General features: G+C 37.7%; 1 protein-coding gene across 3 annotated transcripts in view; it reads right to left on the bottom strand.

Moving 5' to 3' along the window:
• Window positions 1–25436, bottom strand: part of LOC149839141 (B3 domain-containing protein Os07g0679700-like) — a 106560-nt gene that overhangs the window by 57239 nt on the left and 23885 nt on the right. For all 3 annotated transcript variants that reach the window (XM_090002316.1, XM_090002314.1, XM_090002315.1), the window contains exons 4-5: window positions 11609–12354; window positions 11369–11465 (exon numbers count right to left, since the gene is read on the bottom strand). In XM_090002316.1, coding sequence (XP_089858442.1) covers window positions 11369–11465; window positions 11609–12354 — 843 coding nt within the window. The remainder of the gene's footprint in view (window positions 1–11368; window positions 11466–11608; window positions 12355–25436) is intronic.

Here is a 25436-nt window from a genome sequence, read left to right as displayed (position 1 = left end):
AGCGAAGGTCTATGTCAGGATATTGTGTTTTTATTGAGAAAAACTTAGTCGCTTGGAGTAGTAGAAAACAAAAGGTTGTTGCTAGATAAAGCACTGAAGCTGAGTATAGATCCATGGTTGCCGCTACTGCTGAAGTCACATGGGTCAGGCACTTACTAACTGAAGTGGGAGAAACGATCTCTCCGTCTACCTTGCTGTGTGACAATCAAAGTGCTCTCAATATGTCATTTAATCCAATACACTACAGTCGCGCTAAGCATATTGAGATCGACCAATATTTTGTGAGACAAAAGGTTGAAGAAAAAGAGATTGAGCCTGAATTTGTTCACACTGAAAGACAAGTTGTAGACATTTTTACCAAGGGCTTGACAAAAGATAGTTTTTGGATGCTTAAAGGCAAGTTGTTCATGGTTCAAAACCATGATCAACTTGAGGGGGGTGATAAAGTGTGTTTTGGGTCCGGATATCATACCAAACCCGAGTCCACCTGAATAAGCTCTTATGTACAACTCTGTATTGTTATATTTCATTCCGGGTCAGGATATTATACCAGACCCGAACCCATACTGTACACTTATGCATATTAATATGAGTTTTAGGTCACGATTTCTTTACATAAATCTTGACAGGCGCACCGCAGCCCCTGCTTCCCTCTTTTTCTTTTGTTCTCTCTCTCTTTTCTCAATACAAGAGGAGATTCAAACAGTCCATGGTTGGAAAACTCAGTGAGTCAACTCATGACTAGGCCGAGTTGACTTGGATCAGCTTACTAACAAGTCAAGGAAATGGGTGACTCGGTAGTACCCAGAACCAGCCGATTTTTGGTGGTTAACTCGGATGACTTGGCTGAGTTACGAGTTAAGATGACTTGGCTGAGTTACGAGTTAAGATGACTTGGCCGAATCAGTTAAAGGTTAAAACATTTAAAAAATTGTAAAAAAAAGGGTAAAACGGGGAGGGTCTCATTCAAAACCCTACCCATCTTCCGTCCCTATGCCCTCTCAGTTCTCACCTTCAACCTTTCCGCTGTTACTAGCCGATCATCGAATGACTGGTAAGCTTTTCCTACAAGGCAAGAAAACTAAGAGTCGTACTAACCCCCCACAACAGGACTGGCTTTGTAGGTGAAGCCATGGGTGTGAGGGTCGGCTTTGTAGGTGAAGCCATGAGCACGAGGGCATGAGGGCATTTGAGCATTAAGGTGAGAGTTTTAGTTTTTGTATCTTGGTTTTTTTTGGATAAATATAGATAAAACTATGTTTTCCCTCTTCTCTCCATAAATCATAAATGTATAGATATATGTATCTTTTGTTGTCAATTTGTCATTAACATTTCATTAGAACAGAAATTGCAAGTTCACATTTTGTTCTGTAACTTATTTCCCTCTTTTCTGTTGAAATTTTTCTGTTCATCTGAAAATATGTTCATCCATCTAATTTTCATAGCAAAAAATGTGCTCTTTTATTTTTATTTTTTATTTAGTTAATTTAATTTTCACAATATGACATAATTTATATGTTTGTTTGTTTTTTTATTAGTATGAGTCACAGAGTTGCATGTGGCCGATCCAAAACCGAGTTCTGAGATTACCAACCATGGTGAAAGTATCTCCAACAAGATACTATGAACAATATTACAATATTCTTGGAAATAAATGTGTATACAAACGCCCAACAAAGAACACTTGAAACACTTGTGCACACAATGCACAACACAATCTCACAAATGCACAAATACGAACCCAAAAGTCATAAGTTTCACTAACACAAGCTTGGGCTATAATCCCAAAGCCTTAAGAAATACACAAGGGGAGAGTCCCCTTAAATAGAGGAGGTGGAGTCCTTGGAGAGGCTCCATCTCTAGCCGTTGGAGCCCCTTCCAACGGTCACAAATGTGACTGTTGGAAGGGGCCCAACAACTAGATGGTGGGCCCCTCCAAGGTGCTTTCCACCTTTTATAAAAATCAGCAAAAAAGAAAAAAAAAAGAATAAAAGGAAATTACAAAAACATATTCTAAAAAGAATATGTTGTAAAAAGACTAAACTACCCCTACGGCTAAACAATTAGAAATATATATTTTATATATACAATAAGTAGATACATATACATGTATATTAATATATGTATATGTATTACCTTATATATATATATAATATATATTACATTGCATAATTAGATTACATAATTTAACACCCCCAAAAAAAAAAAAAACTTAGGGCAGTATGACCAAGAGTTTGCTAAGAAGAAAGTTGAAGCGCGGAGCACACAAAGCTTTGGTGAAGAAATCCACCAACTGATATTCTGACGTGACATATGGAAGGTCAATGACTCCTTTGAGGTACGCCTCACGAACATAGTGACAATCCATCTCTATGTGTTTGGTCCGCTCATGAAAAGTGTGATTCTTAGCAATATAAATTGCACTTTTGTTGTCACAGCATAGTTTGGTAGGTCCTTTGATTTATCTTCCAGCAACTGATGAATCCATACAATTTCCATGGTAGTAGTCGTCATGGCACGATATTCGACTTCAGTTGATGATAGAGACACCTTTTGCTACTTCTTACATCTCCATGAAATCAACGAATCTCCTAAGAACACACAAAAACCAGTGGTGGAGTGACGGTTATTTGGGTCACCTCCCCAATCAAAGTCAGTATATGCAATTAATTTTAAATCAAAGGGAGAGGACAAGAAAACTTCCTTATTTAGAGTGCCCTTTATGTATCTTATGACTCGTAAGATAGCACTCATGTGAACGGAGGTTGGTGTATGTTGAAACTGGCTTGCCGTATGAACTGCATATGAGATATCTGGTCTTGTAATACTCAGATACATCAACGATCCTACAAGCTATCTGTAGGGAGTAGGATCGGAGAGAAGAACACCATCATCAATCTTCATTTTAGCTCCTACTATAGCACGAGTTTCACAAACCTTATCATCAGTAATATCTGACCTATCAATAATCTCAGACGCAAGCTTAGTTTGAGACAAAAAATACCCTCTATGAGAGTAAACTACTTCAATACCCAAAAAATAAGTTAGAAAACCCAAGTTAGACATTTCAAACTTATCCTTTAAAATTGATTTTATGCTTTTAACCCCTATAGAATCACTTTCGATTATAAGCATATCATCCACATATAGACGTAAAATAACAATCCCTGCATTAGATTTCTTAACAAATAAAGCAGTATCAGTAAAGCAAGATAAAAAACCATTTTCTATCATTATAGAGTTGAACCTATCATATCAAGCCTTAGGAGCTTGTTTTAAGCCATAAAGGGCTTTCGTAAGGCGAAGCACCTTCCCTTTGGGAGTCTCCATTCCAGGTGGAGCATTCATGTAAACCTCTTCATTTAAATCATCATTCAGAAAAGCATTCTTAACATCCATTTGATAGATGTTTCATTTGTTGATAGAAGCAGCAGAGATGAGACATCAGACAATTACCATTCGAGCAACAAGCGCAAAAGTTTCTTCATAGTCAATCTCATACTCTTGACTATACCCTTTAGCAACTAATCGAGCTTTGTATCTCTCCAGAGATCCATCGCTCTTAATCTTAAATACACAACGACAGCCTATGGTTTTCTTTCCAAAAGGTAGAGTTTGGAATTCCCATGTCTCTGCTTTCCTAAGAGCAGTGAGTTCATTTTGCATAGCTTCTTATCATTCTATACATTTTTTAGCTTCCTCAAAATTCTTTGGTTCAAAGTAAGAGTGAATAGCGCTAAGACAAGCCCTATATCTGGGTGAAAAAGAATCAAATGAGACAAACCTAGAGGGTACTCTTCTACTTCTCTCAGTTCTTCGTAGATCATCATTTGTTGAACTAGAACTAATAGGTTAAATGTATTTTTCAATAGCACTCCTGAAATTACTTCTATCTCTATGAATATATGTTATAGGTTCTCTTAAATCTTCTTCACTACTATGTTGAGGTACCAAGAGAAGAGGAGGGGAACTATCTTCATTTTCATTGATGTCATTAGGAGTAAAACCATCATCACTATCCTCATTGTCATCATCATGAGCTAACATTTCAAATAGGAAAGAATAATCCATGTTATCTTCACAGGATTCACCTTTTTCAAAACCATTAACATTTTCCAAAAAACTCACATTTCTGGAGACATACAACTTATCATTCTTGATATCATAACAACGAAACCCCTTATGGGTTTCGGAATATCTAAGAAAAGCACAGGGAATCGATTTAGGTGAGAGCTTATCGTTCTTATCAGTAAGAACAAAGCATTTACAACCAAATATTCTTAATCGACTATAGTCAGGTCCTTTAGTATAGAATTTTTCAAAAGGCGAGATATTGTTCAAGTTTTTAGAAGGTAACCGATTTATCAGATAAACAGATGCAAGAGCAACTTCAGCCCAAAAACCTTTTGGGATGTTTTGAGAGACCAACAAAGTTCGGGTTGTCTCCATTATATGTCTATGCTTTCTTTCGGCTAACCCATTTTGTTGAGGGGTTTTTAGACAAGATCTTTGGTGGAGAATACCATAACTTTCAGGGTAGTTTTTTAAATCATTTGAAAGGTATTCTCCACCTGAGTCAGTTCTAAAAATTTTGAGATTCCCATTAAACTGATTCTTAATCATCATATGATAGGTTTTAAAAGTTGAAAAAACTTCATATTTGTGTTTAAGAAAACAAATCCCACAATATCTCGTATAATCGTCAACAAAAATAACATAATAAGCAAATCCACCTTTTGATAAAACTGGTGTCGGACCTCATACATCGGAATGGACAATTTCAAACGGTCTAGTTGTAAACATAGATCTTTGAAAGAAAGGTAATTTTTTCATTTTCCCAAGTATACAATCATTACAAATGAAATCACTTTTGCATAAGCTTTTGACAAAAGGCAAATAAATTTTTTTTACAATATTTGGATGTCCAAGTCTTTTGTGCCACACATTAATATCTTTTTGGACAACATTACAAAAATGATTCTTTGAAACTTGAAGAGAATCGACATAGTAAATATCACCCTTCCTAGAGCTTTCCCCAATCAATATCCCGGACTGGAGATCCTGTATCCAACATTTGTTAGATGAGAATTTTATATCACACCCATGATCCGAGAGTTGAGAAACGGAAAGTAAATTTAAGTTTAATATGGGTATAAATCTAATTTTTGGAATAAAGAATCATTGTTTTTCAAAGTTACCCATTCCTTTTACTTCAAGAGACGTTCCACCCGCGGTTGAAACAAAGGATGAAAGGAGATTTTTTGTATACTCGAAAAAAGAATTAAAACTTGGAGTCATATGAAAGGAAGCACCCGAATCCAAAAGCCAAGAAGTCTTACCGGGGGGAGAGGAGGTTGACATGGCCGCACCGGAAGTGGCCCCTTTTAGAAGAGGTTGAAGAGCATCTACGATTTGTTAAAGAGAGAGGGCTTCATTTGAAGATGATGGACCTTCTTGAGATGTAGTGGCCATGGCAAGAAGCTTTTTTAACTTTGGACACATGGGTTTGATGTGCCCCGGTTCCTTACAAAAGTAGCCAGTAAACTTGCTATAATCCCTCCTTCCTCCTTGCCCACTTGGATTTTGGTTTTTGAAATGAGGAAGCTTGTATGTCTTTAAGTTGTTTCCCGGTCTTGAAACGTCATTTACACCTTCATTATCTTCATTATTTGAAGGTATGGCTAATACACTTGGGGTATTCTTGCTTATACACATCCGAGTTTCTTCCCCACTTAACTTAGTTAATACATCTTCAAGAGGGGGAGAAGGAAAAGCGGATAAAAGAGAAGATCGGATTTGTTCGAATTCGAACCTAAGCCCATTCGAAAAATTAAAAAATCTTTCTTCTTCCAATTGTTTGTGACAAAGCTCTATGGCTTCACCACTCCATTTGGGTTCGAGCATAGCAAGCTCATCCCAAATATAAGAGAGCTCAGCAAAGTACTCTCTAATAGACATTTCTCCTTGTTGAAGCGTTAGCGCCCTCTTTTAGAGATAGTATTTGTGAGATAAATCCCTAGAGGTATATATCTTCTCAAGATATCCCCATGCTTGAGAAGCCTTCTTGAACTTTATGATATTTGCATTGATTCTAATTTCTACGGATGAAAATATCCAAGAGAGAATTTTAAAATTCTTCATTTCCCATTCTTCATGTTTTTTCGTATATTCTTCAAGGGCCTTGGTTCTTTCATCTCCTTCAAGAATTTTTATCTCTCCTCCTTCTATTAAAGTAATCTTGGGTTCCGGTTTGGGAATTGAGCCTTGAACATAGCCCCAAAGTTCTTTTTGTAATAATCGCAAATTTTATACAATTACCTAGAAAATTTGTGTATATACATATTTTTTTTAGCATGATTTGGGCCTAGGATCCGTTACCCGAATCCAAAAAGAAAAAAAAAATATATGGGTGTAATAGCAAATAAACTGGTCGAATCCATCGTTGGACCCAAGTGGATCCAACCCATGGATCCACTATTGTTCACACGACTCAGATCCACATTTTTTTTATTCCCCGGATCCAAATCGCTACCGAGTCCAGCGTCGCGGGTCGCGGTTCGGACCCGGACCCTGCCCACACCCTGTAAAAAAAAAAGATACAAGGGCTGCCCGATAAAAATAAAGGGGGAAACCCCCCGATAAGTCGCTGGTTAGGGTTCTTTTGAACCCTAACATTTGGAAATGGGAAGGGGGGGGGGGGGAAGCCGAAGCCGCCGGGCTTCCTTCCTTTTTGGAAGGTCACCCACCTACAAAGGGGGGACCCGAACCCTTTCTTCTCCCTCTCTCGCTGTCCCATTCTCTCTCTCACTCTCTTCTACCTCTCTAAACCTCGAATCACCCTCCGATCTTGGGCTGCAGCTCGAGGCCTTGCAGTGAAGAGCCGACCTTGCCGGTGGTGGTGCTGTCCAGGCCGACCGACCCCTCTCGTGGATGCCGCAACACCCTCGCCGGATAATGGTAGGAGTTCAGTACTTTTATTGTTTGGTGTTGAGTGCATCCGGGTATGTGGGTCAGTTAAGAAAGAAAGCTTATTATCGGATGAAGTGGGGTTTGCATTTGGGGGGTTTTCCGATGACTGCGGGAAATCACTTCAGATTTGGGGGTTTTGCAATCTTAGCATGGAATAAACTCGGATTAGGAGTTTTCTAGCTCAATCTTATGTTAAAGAAAGTCCGATTGTTTTTTGATGTATAAAAACTCATAATCAGGGAGTTCGTTCTGTTTATGTTGGTCATTAGATTCTATTTCCATCCCTGTTTCATGTGCTGATTTTTTATAATAATAACAAAGCTTAGGGTAATCGGCTATGTTTATGACAGTTGTTAAAGTCTAGAATTTGGGTCTTAAGGTCTCCAACAGCCATCTTATCGCTGATCATAAAAACGAACTTCCTGTTGGATGTTGACTTGCCGGAAGGAACACCCAGTTTGGTTTGAATTAGTGTAATTGTTATTACTTGCTTAACTGTAGTAGCACCTTAGGGTCAACAAGTAACATATTGAATATAGTATGTTGTGGTAATGCGAAAACTGACACTTTGAGGTTGGCTACTTTCATGAAATTATGATTTTCGTCCATTTATGCAATGACTATATTCTGCCCAGTTGTACAGGGAAACACATAGTTAGAATGTTTCTTTAGGTCTGGTTGTTGAAATAAGGTTTCATTGTAACCTGCTCAAGATTCATATTTTTAATGATATCTCTAGTTTGAATAGTTATTCACAGAGTCATAGATTTGCACATTCAAGCTAAGAAATGAGCAACCGTATGCATAGTAATTTAAACTGATAATTAGTTATATATGAAACTGTGTAGTAACTTGGAAATTTACATTGATATTTAGTTACATATTAAGTTGCACAGTATATAGTAATCTTAATTGATGTTTAGTTGCATATTAACCTGCATAGTAACTTGTAAATTTATATGAATGTTTAGTTATATAATAAGCTGTATAGTAACTGGTAAATTTAATGTGAGGATTAGTTGCATAATAAGCTGCATGAAAAATTTTGGTGTTCACTGCATAGTAACTTGGGAAGATAAATTGATATTTAGTTGCTGCATAAATTATGTTGTTCAAATTTCATATTCCTTAAAATATTCAAATGTTATTATGTGTGCACCATCTAGAAGGTTCGAATGGCCATTTAGAGGCTTATTCGTCAATGTTCCCATGTATGTGAAACTGTGTATTTTTCTGAGGTACTATTTTCAGACCCTACATAATTTCTAAAATTATTAAATAAAAAGAAAAAAAAACTGCATATCGTGGGGGATGTTCAAATGAGGGTGTATTGGGAGAATTGTATATAGTAGTGTCACTGAATCTCAAGACACCAGTTGTGCCTTTGCTTGTTGGTCGAGCTTTCAAATACATGCCATTTTTTTTATATACATGGAGGGGTGGCGGCCATTTACTATTAAAGAATAAAGCAATAATAATAATAATGTTTCGACAACCGAATCTATGGGTCGGTTTGTTGTGGACATACGAATGTCCAGCCAGTGTATTGAGGGTCTTGCATAGGCCATCGAAGTTATGATGTGAATCCACATGAAAATGAAAAATAAAATATTGTTGCTTGACTGAGTTAAAGACACCGGAGCAATTTGGGTGGGTTATGCTATCAATATGACAAAGGATTGGGACTGTTCTATAACTTTGGGGAATTGACTAAGGTTGGGATTTCTACTGCTGTGGTAGTAGAAGGAAGTTGGGTAAATGCCCTGTACTTCGGGAAATAAATTAAATGAAAAAGATTAACCCACTCAGTTTTGGGCTTACCTTGGAGAGGGTAGGTGGTACAAAGCTCCGGGGACATGTTTACTGTTTCGAGCTAAAGTGACTCGATGGTCCCCAGTCCTCGGAGTTGGGGGACCCAGACTACCAATATGTCATAGGTGGTAGCTCTTTGTTCTTCTGCAGAAGTTAGGATGCATCCTGTTTTGGTTTTGGCCTTTGGGAGTTTCTCTCGGTCACTGATCGCTCCCTTGGGATTTCAGTCACAGTTAGAATGTTCGGGTTAATAAAACAACTTTAAATAATATACCCCCGAACGTTCTTTTCTGTGATGGTTGCCTCGGCCCGTGTGTACCCACGGGATAAGACAAGATAAACATAAATTAGTACATGTTAGGTATCACTGCGAGTGGAGTTACTAGTGAGACCGGTTTATATTCTTCCAGCATGTTCTGAATTTGTGATTAAATGACGCCCTGAAATGAGTAGACATGAGATAATCAAATCCGTATTGGGACTACTACACGAATGATTGCATGACTGTCATTGTGATGCATAAAATGTTTAATTGCTTAAATACTTGTTTAATTATTATGTTGCATAACATGTTCTAATGCCTTACTTGTTTAATTGTTGTCGTTGCATGAAATGTTTAAATTGCTTAATAATAACAGCCGTATAATCTGCATGCCTGCTGAGATATATGTCTATTACTGCTGCTGCATAGTCTGCTTTGTGCGATTCTTAATAGGCTGAAAAAAAAAAAATCACACACCACATATTAGATTCATGACATACCTGCATTAAGAGTACAGTCTTTCTTACTTAGACGTGGTAGTCTAATTCCTATAATTTTTATCATTTTCAGGCACAGAGTAGTTCCATGAGCGAAGCGGGATGAGGCGCTGACCAGGACTGGATCTATTTGTTCCCTGGCGGTCCTAATTGCTTTCTGATTGAAATTTTTGTCTTAAGACTGATGACGTGATAAACTCTGATGTTGGATTCTATTATTATGGGAAAAAAAATAAAATGGTGTGGTTGCTTTTACCTTCCTGTATTGTTATGAAATGCTTAACCATGTAATCATTTGTTGTTTCCGCTTTAAAAAAAAAAATCCCTCAAATTTAGGGTTTAAATTTCGGGGCGTTACACTTTTTCTTTGATGTGAGCTTCCATGTTGCTGGCTCAAACATGATAGTTGGACCCATTGAGTTTAAACCCAAGAGAGAAATGAGTCTTTTTCACCCATTAGAGAGGAGAGATAATGAAAAACAATACGTACCTCAAAGGCTTTTCAACTCTTTCTTGACAAAAGAGGCTTCTAAAATATTGCCCGAAGGAGATGATCCACTCCAAACTCCAATAGCTTGAAGGCGTGTTTTTCGAGGCACTTCAAAAGAGAAGAAACGAACAATCCTCCTTCAAACGAGGCTTTGATACCATGTAAAAGTATCTCCAACAAGATACTACGAACAATATTACAATATTCTTGGAAATACATGTGTATACAAACGCCCAACAAGAACACTTGAAACACTTGTGCACACAATGCACAACACAATCTCACAAATGCACAAATACGAACCCAAAAGTCATAAGTTTCACTAACACAAGCTTGGGATATAATCCCAAAGCCTTTAGAAATACACAAGGGGAGAGCCCCTTTAGATAGAGGAGGTGGAGTCCTTGGAGAGGCTCCACCTCTAGCCGTTGGAGCCCCATCCAACGGTCACAAATGTGACCGTTGGAACCCAACGACTAGATGGTGGGCCCCTCCAAGGTGCTTTCCACCTTTTACAAAAAATCAGCAAAAAATAAAAAATAAAAAGAATAAAAGCAAATTACAAAAACATATTCTAAAAAGAATATATTGTAAAAAGACTAAACTACCCCTACGGCTAAACAGTAAGAAATATATTTTTTATATATATAATAAGTAGATACATATACATATATATTAATATATGTATTACCTTATATATATATATATATATATATATATATATTACATTGCATGCTTAGATTACATAATTTAACAGAACTAGCCTGATCCAACTCCAAGTCTAGCTTTTCCATATTGTAAAAAGACTAAACTACCCCTACGGCTAAACAGTAAGAAATATATTTTTTATATATATAATAAGTAGATACATATACATATATATTAATATATGTATTACCTTATATATATATATATATATATATTACATTGCATGCTTAGATTACATAATTTAACAGAACTAGCCTGATCCAACTCCAAGTCTAGCTTTTCCATATTTACCATCACATGTATCACTTGCCAATTGCTATTTTGAGCAAATTCAAATTGAAACGTTTAACTCTGTATAGCAAGCTTACACAAACAAAAAAAGATAACCTGTTGGATGTTCTAGTGCTCGTACATCAATTTCATAAGTTGCATCATTCGACAGAATTATGCAAAAGAGAGCAATCATAGCATACAGAGCACCATGAAAAAGTACACGTTTTTATTGAACGAAAACTCCAAGAAGCCAAAATTGTTAGAGTTGGTTGAACAATTATCAAGTGCTTGATTTAACAGTAGTTATGAAGAGTAATTGCTGAAGGGGAAAAAAATAAAAGAAACAGGAAGACTTACTTCAGCACAAGCTTTTGGGAGTACCAAGCGACCAATTCGGCCAGCATCACTGGCACTCAGAACCTTCTCAAATAAGGGCACAAATTTTGATTTTGAGCTTAAGGTGACAGGGTCAAGTGACAACCACAAGCAGACAGTCAAATGAAATTCGAGCATACCAAACCAAGTGCTTTCAAGTTTCAACATAAATAAACTCACAAATAGACAATAAAAAGCATTGAGTTTAATAACAAAGGATACTCTCCGGATATCTGCTGGAGCTCTTGGTCTGTAATCCTTGGCCAATATCGGGGTAGCAACTGATTTCTTCCCCTTCCTTCACCTGGTGGCCGTGCAACCCTTATTTGTTGAAGTACATCCTTTGATGACTCAGAACCTGTACTGGGGCTTGTGCAAGCAGGTTTGAGTAAAAGGTGACGTGATTTTTGCCCTTGAAATGAAGGAGTTGCTCTGTTCTGCTCTCTAATTTCTGAAGCAAAACTAGCCAGTTTTGCATTATTCAGTAAATTGCTCTGTTCTACTCTATTGCCAGTACTATGAGTTCCTAAGCTGATATTCAAGTATGCATTAGTCAATGACTCGTAGGTCTCTCTATCTGCAATGGAATCTTTATGAGCATTTTGATTGACTAACTGAGAATATCCAATGGACATATTTGAAAGACATGTACTTCCAGGTTGTGCAACAGGAAGAGAACCTTGCTCCTTCTTGATCTTCCCAACAGATAACCCCATGCTATCATTCTGTTCTACAAGCTTACCATTTCTTACACTGCCTTGGACGTCTCTACTTGATTGCCAAATCTCACCTCTATTCATGGAATTACTGTCTACTTTGGCATCCAGAGAAGATGATACGAGTTCACCAGCATCACTCTGGTTTGAGGTACTCACACCATTCTTCCTTTCATCACTGGAACATTTTGAAGGCAAATATAGTGCTGTGTGAGACGGTGGTGAAGATGCTAGTTGACGTGCACCCTGGGCCTGCTCCCACCATATTCAAAGGGTTCACAAACGGATGGATATAAGAAGAGGAATGCAAAATTAAATTCAAGACGAATTATCCAACAACTAGACTCAACCAGTCATCATTTTATCAAACTAATTGCGAAAAATACCATTTAGCAGCAACCTTTTGCCTCTAATTCCAAAAATAGGTCTCATTTTTCTGAAATTCCAGATATGTCCACACTTCTCCTAAAAACAGTCGTATAGGGACCGCAGGTCAACAACTATCACCTTAAAAAATGTGATTCCTTTTTGGTTTCCTGTATTGTCCTTTGAAAATTAAAAGATATTCATCCTCATATAAAGCAGAAGGTAAACCATTTGAACTCTTAATGATGAAGGCTTTTATTGTAATTTGACATGATTTAAAATTTTAAACTGAGTTAAAGGACAATAATAAATGCAGACCTTTATTTGGCAGTTTTCAGGAAATCAGTAGACCATATCTGGAATTTCAGAAACGTGAAGCCCATTTTTTAGAATTAGGGGCAAAAGGTTGCCACCTAAATGGAATTTTCTCAACTAATTAACATGGACACATGGTGAAAACGTGGTCATACTTATCCAGACTACCAGAAACCGTCTACAAATAGTTAACACTGGAATAAGAACAAGAATATCATTGAAATCTACTACATCCACCAATACAATTGAGATATGGAACAAAAAGGGCATGTCCAATGCACCAAACAGTAAATTTTGGTAGTTGAATAGAACTCCAGATTCAACTTATAGAGAATGACACGGAAATGGATAAAATGTTCAGATGACCATGGCAGCAAGGACCTATAAAGGTCAAAAAATAGAATTGCTAACTATAAATAACGAATACTTATGTAGATAAAGTAACACAATATCAACAATGAAAATTTCGTATGAACTAGTTGGGTGTACCTTCATAAGGAATAAGAAAAAGAAAATAAACAAATCAAACCCTTAAATTCCAACCAAGGGAAGTATATGAAAGAAGGTCTAAAATAAATCATATAATATGCAGCAGGCCTTAGACCTGGGGCACTACATGTTTTGAGATTGCACAACTTTCTGGTTCCTTCTCTCAACCATACTAACTCAGACGTAGTTGTTGCCATGGCACGGTACTCTGCTTCAATGGAAGGGAGGGACACCTTCTGTTGCTTCTTGCATCGCAAAGAAATTAGAGAATTACCTACAAAAATACAGGAACCAGTGGTTGAGCGTTTATCATTCACATTTCTCTCCAGTCAGAATCAGAATATGCAATAACTTCTAACAAGGAAGAGGATGATAGAAATAATCCATAATTGATAAAAAATTTAATATATCTAATAATTCTCATTACAACACTCATATGTACTGTAGTAGGAGCATGCTGAAATTGACTAACAGAATGAATAGCATGAGAAATATCAGGACGAGTAATAGAGAGATAAGATAAAGTTTCAATCATTTGTCTATACGAAGTTGAATCCTTCAGAGGTTCTCCATCAACTTTCTTTATTTTTGCATTAGAGTATCAACTCGTTTTTCATATGAGAGTCTTGATCGTTCGATGATCTCTACTGCATAATTAGTCTACGACAAAAAATAACAACGAGGTGAGTAAGCCACTTCTATTTCAAGAAAGTATCGTAAAAAACTAAAATTTGTCATATCAAAGTTGTCTTTAAGCACATCTTTGATATGATTAACTCCATGTTCGTCACCTCCTGTGATAATCATATTATCTACCTAAATGAGTAATATTATCATTCCTATATTAGAAGACTTAACAAACAACACAACATCATTATAACAAGATTTAAAATGAAGTTGTGTCATCACACTATTGAACCTATCATACCAAGCTTTGGGAGCTTGTTTTAAACCATACAAATTTTTTCGTAACCGAAGGATTTTTCCATATACTAAACTTAAACCTAGTGGAGAATCTATGTAAACATCATCATTGAGATTACCATTCAAAGGGCATTTTTTACATCCATTTGAAAGATTGGTCATTCGAGCGACTAGAGCAAATGTCTCGTCATAGTCTATCCCATATTCTTGATTGAATCCTAAATGATTGACTGAAATTAAAGGTTAACAAGAGAATATCAAGTTTTCATGCAACTAATTCTTAATTAGTGCAACTAATTCTTAATTAGTGCAACTAATTCTTAATTAGTGCAACTAATTCTTAATTAGTGCAACTAATTAGGTAAATAGTAATAATTAACAAATAGCAAGTTCTCATGCAACTAATTAGGTAAATAATAATAGTTATCCAAGTTACTATGTAATAGTTAATTTTTAAAATTTGTATATTATTAAAAAATTTAATAAATAACTCAGGCCCATCGGGCAAGCCCGGTAGCCGGCAGGCCAACCCGAACCCAACCCACGTATATAACGGGCCGGGTTTCGGCCCAGTACCTAACGGGCACGGACCTAAAATCATGGCCCAAACCAGGCCCATGACGGGTTGGGTCAGCTTGGCCCATCGGGCTGCCGGGCTGGTTGCCCACCCCTAGGTTTGACTAATTTATTGAAAGCACAGGAATCTATGTGAAAAGTTTTCATAGATAGATAGTTAAGCATATTTTCTATATATAAAATTTCTAAAAAACAAAAAAAGATAAAATGTATTTAATGGTTACGTTAAAAATAGTGGCATGTTAATGTCTTAATTATACAATAAATTATGTAAAAAACTATGATACATAGCTTTATATTCTTCTAATGTCCCATGTACGTCCTATAGTTTTTCTTCCTTTAGATAATGTTTAGATTTCTCAAGTTTTTGCCTTTTCTACCGCTTTTAATTCATCATTCATTGCCTTAATCCATTCTTAATGATTTTTAGCATCATGGTAGGAAGTTGATTCTATATATGAGTGTATGGTCATTAGACATGATCTATACCTAGGTTCAAAAGAATCATAAGATACAAATCTACTAAGAGCTTTTGAAATTCTCACAAATTTTCTAATACTAGAAGAATCTATATATTGATTTTGGAAATATCTTTATAAAGCATATGGTGATGGTCTTCGATGCGTTGAGTATAAGTTTGTACGTCATTATGAGATAGGTCTATATTATCAAGACCCTCATTTACTGTAAAACCCACGTTAAAAAAGGGGGGGGGGGGGGGGGTCAGACCCGGGTTAGGGCCGGACCCGACCTGGGCCCGTTAGGGTTTTAAAAACCCAACGCAGGAGAAAGGGTTTTTGAGAAAAACCCTCTCCCCTGTGCACCGCACCCCGCCCATGCCGTTACCCTCCCTCTCCTCAGTCTTGTTCCCGTAACGCCTGCGCCGCCCCTCTTCACTCCCTGTAACGCCCCTCCCGAGCCTATAAGAAGAGGGGGGGAGCGTTCCCTCTCCTCTCTTTGTCCTCCTCGCGCCGGCCCTCTTCTCGTTCCCTGCGCACGACACCAACACTGTCAACACAGGTACGCCCTTTTTCCCCTCCTCATTCTCTTCTTCTTCCTCTGTTGCCGGAAGGCTGGCAGGAGGTCGTCGGCCCCCTGCCATGCCTCTCCCTTCTCCTCCCTCTCTCTATCGTCTCGCTGGGAGGCCGACAGGAGGCCGATGGCCCCTGTCGTGCCCTCCCTCTTTTTCCTCTCCTTGAGGGTTTGTCAGGAGGCCGACAGATGGCGCACAGCCCCTGTCGTGCCCTCCCACTCCCTCTGTGCCTACTTGAAGGGTGGCAAGGAGGGGAGGCAGTCCCTGCCACACATTGTTTTGCAGGGGCCGAGGCCCATGCCGTTGGCTATTTTGTCAGCCAGGGGCCGAGGCCACTGCCATTCAATGTTTGTTAGGCAGGGGTCGAGGACCCTGCCATTCTTTACTTTGTCAGGCAGGCGTCGAGGCCCCTGCCGTTTACTGTTTTGGCAGGCAGGGGTTGAGGCCCCTGACATTCGTTGTTTTGGCAGGCAAGGGCCGAGGCCCCTGCCATTCACTATTCTGTCAGGCAGGGGCCGAGGCCCCTACCGTTTGCTATTTTGGCAGGCAGGGGCCGAGGCCCCTGCCATTCACTGTTCTGTCAGGCAGGGGCCGAGGCCCCTGTCGTTCGCTGTTGTAGGCAGGCGGGGGCTTGCCCTCTGTCGCTTCTCTGATGTCTGCAAGCAGAGGCACACCCCTGTCGCCTTTCTTTTTTCGACCGACAGTCAGAGGGCGATGCCCTGCCTGACTTTCTTTTCTCCGCATGATATATAATATAGTGTTGGACGCTCACACTTTTGCAGACTTTGCATCAAACCCCACTCTGGCTCTGCGGCCCGAGCCTCGCATCATCTACACTCGTAGATACTTACAGCGACGCGACCTCTCGAGGTAGGGAAAAATCGCATGAGGACTTTGGATGAATTAAATAAAATGTCTGGATTCTGAGATATTGCATGCCTGTATAGAAAAGTATGACTTATTCATGTTTATCTCGTACTTGTCTTGGTACATCTGACATTTTCGTGTTTTCCTTGTATCCTGCATGCATGAGCTTGTACCATGTTACTTTGTCGTTATTAATTTCATGTACTCGTTAGCTATTGCTATTGCATTGTGGATGCTTAATTTTTCTATCACAGCTTTGTTTTGAGTGCCGCCCTCGGGCAAGCCTCGTAGGGTGCATAATTGTGCATACAATATTTCGCAACCGTTCGAAAGAGGTGCGAAATTGAATATAGGCACAGTAGTGCCGATGAAAGGGCCTTCTTTGTGCAAGGCTTGACTTAGCGAGCTCAAAAGCATAATTGTAAAGCAAATGTTCTCTCTGTGAGTTGCTAGTTGCGACTATCTGTACATTGTGTTCTTGGTTCGTAGAACTAGCTTGTTTACTTATGCTATATCACGTAGTGTTGGGTTATCCCTCGAGAAACCCATGACCTACCATCATAGTCGGACCTCTAGACAGGTATTGCTTGTACACCACGATGAGTAGGAGGTGAGGTCGATGAGTACCTCAAAGCATGCAATGAGCACTAGATTGAAACCTATAAAAATAATGATGTACGCCTTCATAGGCAAACAAGAGCAAAACATGTAGATTTAAACCAAATAAATTGCAATTGTTTTCCCTCTCATCGTAGTCGTACCTTCAGACGGGTACGATCGTACTTTTAGACAAGTACATCACATTGGTGTTACGATGTTAGGATGAAGAGGTTGTGGCAACCTCGAATTATGCTTATAGCAGATTGTTGAGATCATATACATGGTGACTTTTCGCCTTCACAGGTAAGATGCTCAAATGGGTTATTAGACCAGAGCATGGAGATTGGGGCGACGGTTAAGAAACCCCCGTCGTGCCTTTTCGACCTCACGGTTCATCAAGGGAGAGGATGGATGGTACAAAAACTCCAATGGACAGGTTGTTAACAACCACCCTACGGGCAAAAGACTCGGCTTCTCCAGTCATCGGAGTTAGGGAAAATTTGGATTACCATAAATTATCCTAGGTGGTAACTCCCAAGTACTTCTGCAGAAGTTGGATGCATTCATGGGCCATGAATGCCTATGGGGATTTACTCTCTTGGTCACTGACCGTTCCCTTAGGGGCGGTCTTAGTCAGCCATCTGGGTTAATGAAAAACACTTGACATAATAAACCCCCGAATCGGTCTCGACTGTTTTTACGTTTTGCGTCTGTGCGTACCCACTGGTCAGTTAATATTAGAACTTAAATAATATCATACTCATAATAGTTGCAGATTTACATTAGTTGTTGTTTCTGCTTATGATGCATGCCGAAATATAGTGATAATCATGATTGAATTAGACTTAAGTCTCTTATCTTCTAGTTACACATGTTGTCACTGCACTTAATGAAATATTTGTTTATCTCATGCATATCCTGCTTTATTTTATTCTACATTGTCTAATTGTGCACCCTACTAGTTTGTCACAAAACTGACCCATTTTATGGGCAGGTGAGGAGTAGGGTTTTCGGGTAGCCGATGGCGCGATGCAACGTGACTCAAGTATTCCTTCTTTCTGCTGGCGTCCGGGCTCAAAGTTTTGGGATTTTGTTGGGTTTTGGATTGTAGAAAAACATTTATTTGTTAAACAACAAAGTCTATTAATAAATGATTGCTTTTGTTCCTTACTATTTTGAGTAGTTGTTTTATGTTGGTCTTCGAGCTAACGTACCCAGAATTCATCCACTTGTTTCCCTTTTCTAAAATTGCTTCCGCTGATGTTTTTAAAATATAAAAGGGTTTGTTCTAATGTTTTCAAAATCACAAGTGGTAAAATTTTAGGGCGTTACATTCACATTCCCATGTGCATCATGAGTGTCATCGTTGTCACTCTCGTGCACATCATGAATGTTTTCACATCTTTCATGTTCATTAACAAGGTAAAAAAAAAAATGAATAATCACAATTCTCTTGGATTTTATCTTTGCCAAATCCATTTTCGTTTTCAAGAAAAGTAATATTTTTTTAAACATATAATTTGTTCATTTCAATGTCATAACATCTATGTCCTTTTTTATTTTCGATATAGCCTAAAAAAATACAAGGAATTGCTTTTGGAAAAAGTTTATCGTTCTTATTGGTAATGACAAAACATTTACAACCAAAGACTCTTAAATTTTAACCTTTTATAATCAGGGTATGTTTTAAATAATTTTTTAATATGATAAATATTTTAAATATCTTTTAAAGGCATTCTATTTATCAAATAAACTGTTATAAGGGTGGCTTCGGCCCAAAACATTTTTGAAACATTTCTTGATATAAGAAGTGTTATAGTGGTCTCAACAATATGTCTATGCTTCCTTTTAGCAAGTCCACTTTGTTAAGGAGTGTACGAACAAGATTTTTGATGAATAATCCCATGTAGGTCAAGGCAATTTTTGAACTCTTTTGACACAAATTCTCCCCCGAAATCGGTTCTAAAGATTTAAATATTAGTTGTAAACTGAGTCTTTGTATAGCAATGAAATTTTTGTTTAATAATCAAATACTTCAAATTTTTGTTTGAGAAAAATATTCAAGAGTGTCTACTATAATCATCTACAAACACAACATAATAAGATACGCTTCCTTTGGATACAACCGGAGCTGGTCCCCATACATCTGAATATACTAACTCAAATGGATTTTCAGATATAAAATGTCTTGGCCCAAAGGGTAAAGACATCATTTTACCAAGAATGCAATCTTCACAAACAAAATATTTTTCTTTATAACTTGTAAGAATGAAAACAAGTGTAATTTGGGCACACTAGGATGTCCTAGTCTTTTATGTCAATTTTTTATATCTTTCTTTTCCACAAAATTACAAAAAGTATTTTTGATAACTCAAGATTGTTCATAACATAGAGATTTCCTCTTATATGGTCTCGCCCAATCGGCTTCCCGAACTGGAGATCTTGTATTAAACAATCATTAGATGAAAATAAGACTTTACATCCATGATCCGTAATTTGAGAAACAGATAAAAAAATTAAATTTAATTTTGACACTATTCTAATATTTAGTATATAAAAGGTTTTTTCTTAAAAATACCCAAAAATTTTAATTTTTAAGAAAGTTTCATCGGTGGTTGAAACATAAGAATTATTTGGGTTAGTATGACATTCGGATAATATGAAATCATTTGGAGTCATATGGAAAGAGGCATCGGAGTCACGAATCAAAAAAATCTTACCAGGGTCACCACTTGTAGATACGATCGCCCCCGACGCCCCCGAAAAAGAAGAAGCTTGAGTTTTGAACATTGGTTGTAGTGTCTCCATTAGTTGCGCCAAAGACGAGTTGATGCATTTGGAGTCATCTACATCATGTTTTCTAAAAGGTGTTCCCACCAAAGAAACCCTTTTATCATCTCTATGATCTTCTTTTCTTCTTTTGGGGCAAAATGGCTTGATGTGTCCCGGTTCATAGCAATGGTAACATATGATTTAGCCACCCTTCTTGTATTCATGATCACTTCATTTATCGCTTTGACTTCTTCTATAGTCATTGAAATTTCTTTCATTCTCATTTTTCACAAAGTGAGGAGGTTTATAACTCCCATTGTGGTTTTCAGGCTTTGACATAGCAAGCACAAATTCTTCAGCCTTTGAGGCGGATGGTTTCTTCAACCTTTTTCTTCCATAGTTAACTCTTCAAGGGTTTCAACTATAGTAGGTACACCTCCTTTACGAAGGAGGACCGACTTGATCCCTTCAAATTCGGGTCTAAGCCCATTAACAAATTGATAGAAATGCTCCATTCTAATTTGTTTTTCACAAAGTTCTACATCTAGGGGAAAATGTCATTTTGGCTCTAGAAGAGACAATTTATCCCAAAAGAAAGAGAGTGCATTGTAATATTCCTTAATGCTCATTTTTCCTTGGGTCATAGTTCTTACTTTGTTTTGCACATTGCATATGTGAGCAATATCCTTGAGACTATACATATCTTTAAGATATTTCCATGCATCATGATGTCCTTTTTATGAAATTGTAGTTTTGAAAAGATTTTTAAATGAAAAGCATGTGAAAACCAGACATCAATTAATAAAAACCGGTTCTCACTAATGGTAGAGACCGGGTCGAACTCAGGGAACGGGAATACTTCGTATTCAAACAAACAACTAAATATTCTTTATTGCCAAAATGAAAAGTACGAAGAAAATTAAACTACTTGGCTATTACAATGAATGAATACCCTACGCAGAGGGCGTAAAAAGACTTTATTACAAACCCAGAATTAAATTCCTAAATTCTAAAATAAAAGCAAAAAGTCTTCTATTCTTGTGCTTTCGTGTCACTCGATCACTTCCGCTCCACTCTATGCAATCGTGTGACTGGAAGGGTTGAGAAAAGAGTTGGAATTCTCCTTCTTGCGCCACCGCCGGATTGCATCACTCTCCTAAAGAAAACTTATTTGCAAAATACCTCAAATTCACTATATTTTATAAAAATCTATTCTAAATCTATTCTAACTCTAATTTTTTATTATTTTAAGAATTAGACCTCCTGTATTAATGACAATCACTAATATATACACTAAATTGCAAAATAAAACTAATTTTCAAACATTTTCTATTTTTTTTATCATTTTAGCACATTTACTCGAAACTAACATAAATTTGGGTTTTTAATACGTTTTTCTATGAAATAATGCATAGTTTAATATAAATTAAACCCTAAAATATATGCATGATCAAATACCCCCATGCTTATGTTTTGCTAGTCCTCGAGCAAACTAGAAAAATTCAAGAAATCAAACTATCACTAACTCACTTTCGTAGAAATCACGGTTGCATTTAGCATATGCAACAAGCCCTTTCAACCCCTAGGTTACCCCAATGGATGAATAAGGTCTCATGAGGGTTTGCAGTGATGCTACCCACAAACATCTCTGTCATTTATGCATAATATTACGCATCCTCATAAGTAGTAGATGATTAAAGAAATTGTTTTTACAAATATTTCTTGTTATTTGCAAAATCACAACATAATTAGAGTATGTGCCACCACAGAAAAAGAATTTCTTTCACTTTTCTAAATATCACATTTATTTATGTTTTATTATTAGAAAATCAAATAAAAAAAAGTTATTATTTATTTATCCTCACTCGTATGTTTTCTGCACAGGTTTTCTCAATCACACTTCTAAGCACTAAACTTTTTCTTTTTAAGCTCTTTTTCTCTTTCTTGATTTTCAAATTTTTTTACGCTTTTTCTTTTTGCGCACTTATTTTTATTTTATGGCTAAGACACAAACTATCATGGTATAAAACTCATGAGTCATACTATGAAACTTTGGGAGAGGGTGATTGAGTCTAGGTTGAGGAAGGTTGTCATGATATCGGAGAATCAATTTGGTTTTATGCCTGGAAGATCAACTATGGAAGCTATACATCTTCTTAGACAACTTATTGAAAGATATAGAGAGATGAACAAAGATTTGCATATGGTTTTTATTGATTTAGAGAAGGCATACGATAGAGTACCTAGGGACGTTCTCTGGTGGACAATGATGAAGAAAGGTGTTTCTCTCAAGTACATTAGTATAATTAAAGATATGTATGAAGGAGTAGTAACCAATGTCCGCACTTGTGGAGGGGTGACAACCAATTTTCCGATAACGGTTGGGTTACATCAAGGATCTGCTTTAAGCCCTTTCCTATTTGCGATAGTGATGGATGAACTTACGAGATCAATTCAAGAAAATGTACCGTGGTGTATGTTGTTTGCTGATGATATTGTTTTGATTGATGAGTCTAGAGCTGGGGTTAATGCTAAGTTAGAATTATGGAGACAGACATTGGAAGCTAGAGGTTTTAAGTTGAGTAAGAGTAAGACTGAATATATGGAATGTCGGTTTAGTAAGCAACGAAGTAGTGATGGGAGTGTAGTGAAGCTTGGTGAGCAAGATATACCGGTGAATGATTATTTCAAATATTTGGGATCCATCATTCAAAAGTATGGAGAAATTGATGGAGATGTAAATCATAGGATAAAGGTTGGGTGGATGAAATGGAAAAGTGCTACTGGAGTGCTGTGCGATCGTAGAATGCCATTGCGGTTGAAGGGAAAGTTTTATAGGACGACTATTAGACCCGCTTTACTATATGGTACGGAATGTTGGGTTGCCAAGAGACATCATATTCAAAAAATGAGTGTAGCTGAGATGCGGATGCTTAGATGGATGTGTGGAAATACAATAAAAGATAAGATTCGGAACGAAGAGATACGTAAGAAGGTAGGTGTTGCACCCATTGAAAATAAGATGCGAGAGAATCGTTTACGGTGGTTTGGACATATTCGGCGAAGGCCTAATGATGCTCCAGTTAGAAGGTTGGAGAAATGGGAAAATATATTAGTTAAAAGAGGTCGGGGTAGGCCTAGGAAGACTTGGATGGAGATGATAGGAAAGGATATGAATGCTTTGAACCTCACCGAGGACATGGCGTTGGATAGAAATGATTGGAGGAAAAGGATTCATGTGGAAGACCCAAAATGAATTTCTTTTTGGTTCATATCGCTGACCCCAATTGTTTTGGGATGAAGGCGTAGTTGTTGTTGTTGTTGTATTTTTATTTTATGGCTTGTGTATGGTCTGCTTTTATGCCCTCTACAATGCCAACATCTTCTATACTTTTTCAATGTATACCAATATCGACTAAGACACAAAAGTGACTTGCTTCATTTACCTTTTCGACGTGAGACTCAAACACTTCAACTTGTGTCTGCTCCCAGCTACTAGGGATCACAAAGTTTTCCACTCTCCTTTTCGAAATGAAACTCAGACGCTTCATCTTACGTCTAAGTCCCATCTACTAAGGATTGTGAAATTATCCAAACAACCTAACACATGCTCTCTCTTTTTTCACTTTTGAGCTCATTTTTGTGCGTTTTCATTTGCTTAGTTTTTCAAAAATAAAATTATGCATATTCATATTTGTGATTCAAAATAAACTCTAATATGTATCTATCATCATTTTTTTGAAATCCACATAAACAACCATAATTTCTACATTGATGTCAGAAAATTTTTTGTGGGGCTTAAAAATCCTCTAAAACATTAGATTTGAAATAACATTCATATAAGCTCAAACTCTTCCTTTAAAAACCTATTTTTCATGAAAGATGTGTAAACATGTGCAAAACGTAGACAAAAATATCAAGGTGTGCAAACTACACCCTCCATCATGCTTGAATGGCATTGTCCCAGTGGCACTCCCCCGTGCTTATATAAAACTAAGTGAATGCACATGAAACATAATAAATGAGGGAAAATAGTATAATAACCTAATATGAATTATGAATGCACGTTCTATGAATGCAATGTATACATGACATGACATGAAAACTCATGAATGAAATAAAAATTAGAACTTAAAAAAATCTACAAATGTGAAGGGAAAAAAAATCTAATACTATACAAGATATGGGTTGCCTCCCATAAAGCGCTAAGTTTCATGTCCCCAGCCAAATGGATCCCTGGAAAAACCCTTCATCGTTCATGAGATTAATGAACATGAAGTCAAGCTCAATCGAGCTCTCTGAAGAAAAGAGTATCATCTGTGACACTACGCACTGTGTTTCCGCCCACTCGACCCCTAAAAGTGATATCATGACTCTCGCTACAGGAAGAACGGAGGTTAGTCTCCTCTGGGAGACTACTCTCACTACGCATTGTGTTTCCGCCCACTCGACCCCTAAAAGTGATATCATGACTCTCGCTATAGGAAGAACGGAGGTTAGTCTCCTCTGGGAGACTACTCTCAAAAGAAGAGTCTAGGACCGATCGACTATACTGAATGTAGACTCAAACAAAGGATGTATATGATCTTGCTTGACTAGGTCAAGCATCTTTTGTATTCGCATCTCTTGCATGTTGTAAGCAATCGATGGTCCTAATGCCGGGGAGACTGGAGCTCGATGAATATATGATGATAATTCATGTTGTGGGCCTTGCCCCTTCTCCTGAGGCCTAATGGAGGAAATCGACTCGTCAGTGGGTATGACATTAGGCTCCTGAGTCGATTCCTGAACGGGGTGATACACCTTCCCATTCTGAAGGGATATAACATATTTGACCTGCGCAGGGTGTGAATCTGTGGGGGGTGCAGGTCAAATGACATAGAATCTCCTCCCTTGGGTATGACAACAGGCCTACTAGATAGGTGCCCCTCATTTTTCTTATTGAAGGTCTCAATCAACTGTCTCATTTGAGTCTCTAGCTTGACTATGGACTGCGTATGGAAGCTCAAAGCTTGTAATATCTTGTCCTCGAAGGACTGACTAGGCGAAGGCTCATGAGAATGGGGTTGACTATAAGCAGGTTAGGTTGGGGGATAGCTAGATCACTGAAATTCAGGCGCATAACCGCCTTGCCTGGGTTGGCTCTGGGAAGAGTTAGGGGGGTGGGTTTGTGGGTTGTGCTATGAAAAATTAGGATGGTTTCGCCAGCTCGGGTTATAAGTGGGTACAAATGAATCATGTACGGGTCTAGCGAAACTTTGGGCAACATTCACCTGCCCCTAAACGAATTCAGGATATAGCGGTGCCGTTGGACACTCAAAAACACAATGAAGAATTTGCTAGGAATTGATCTAATTTTCTAGTCAACAGGTCGACCTTGGTTTGCAAATCT

This window comes from Nuphar pumila, chromosome 4, assembly GCF_984573655.1.
Source record: "Nuphar pumila chromosome 4, dmNupPumi1.hap1.1, whole genome shotgun sequence".
In the NCBI taxonomy this organism is placed as follows: Eukaryota; Viridiplantae; Streptophyta; class Magnoliopsida; order Nymphaeales; family Nymphaeaceae; genus Nuphar; species Nuphar pumila.
This window is presented reverse-complemented; position numbering and strand designations above follow the sequence as displayed.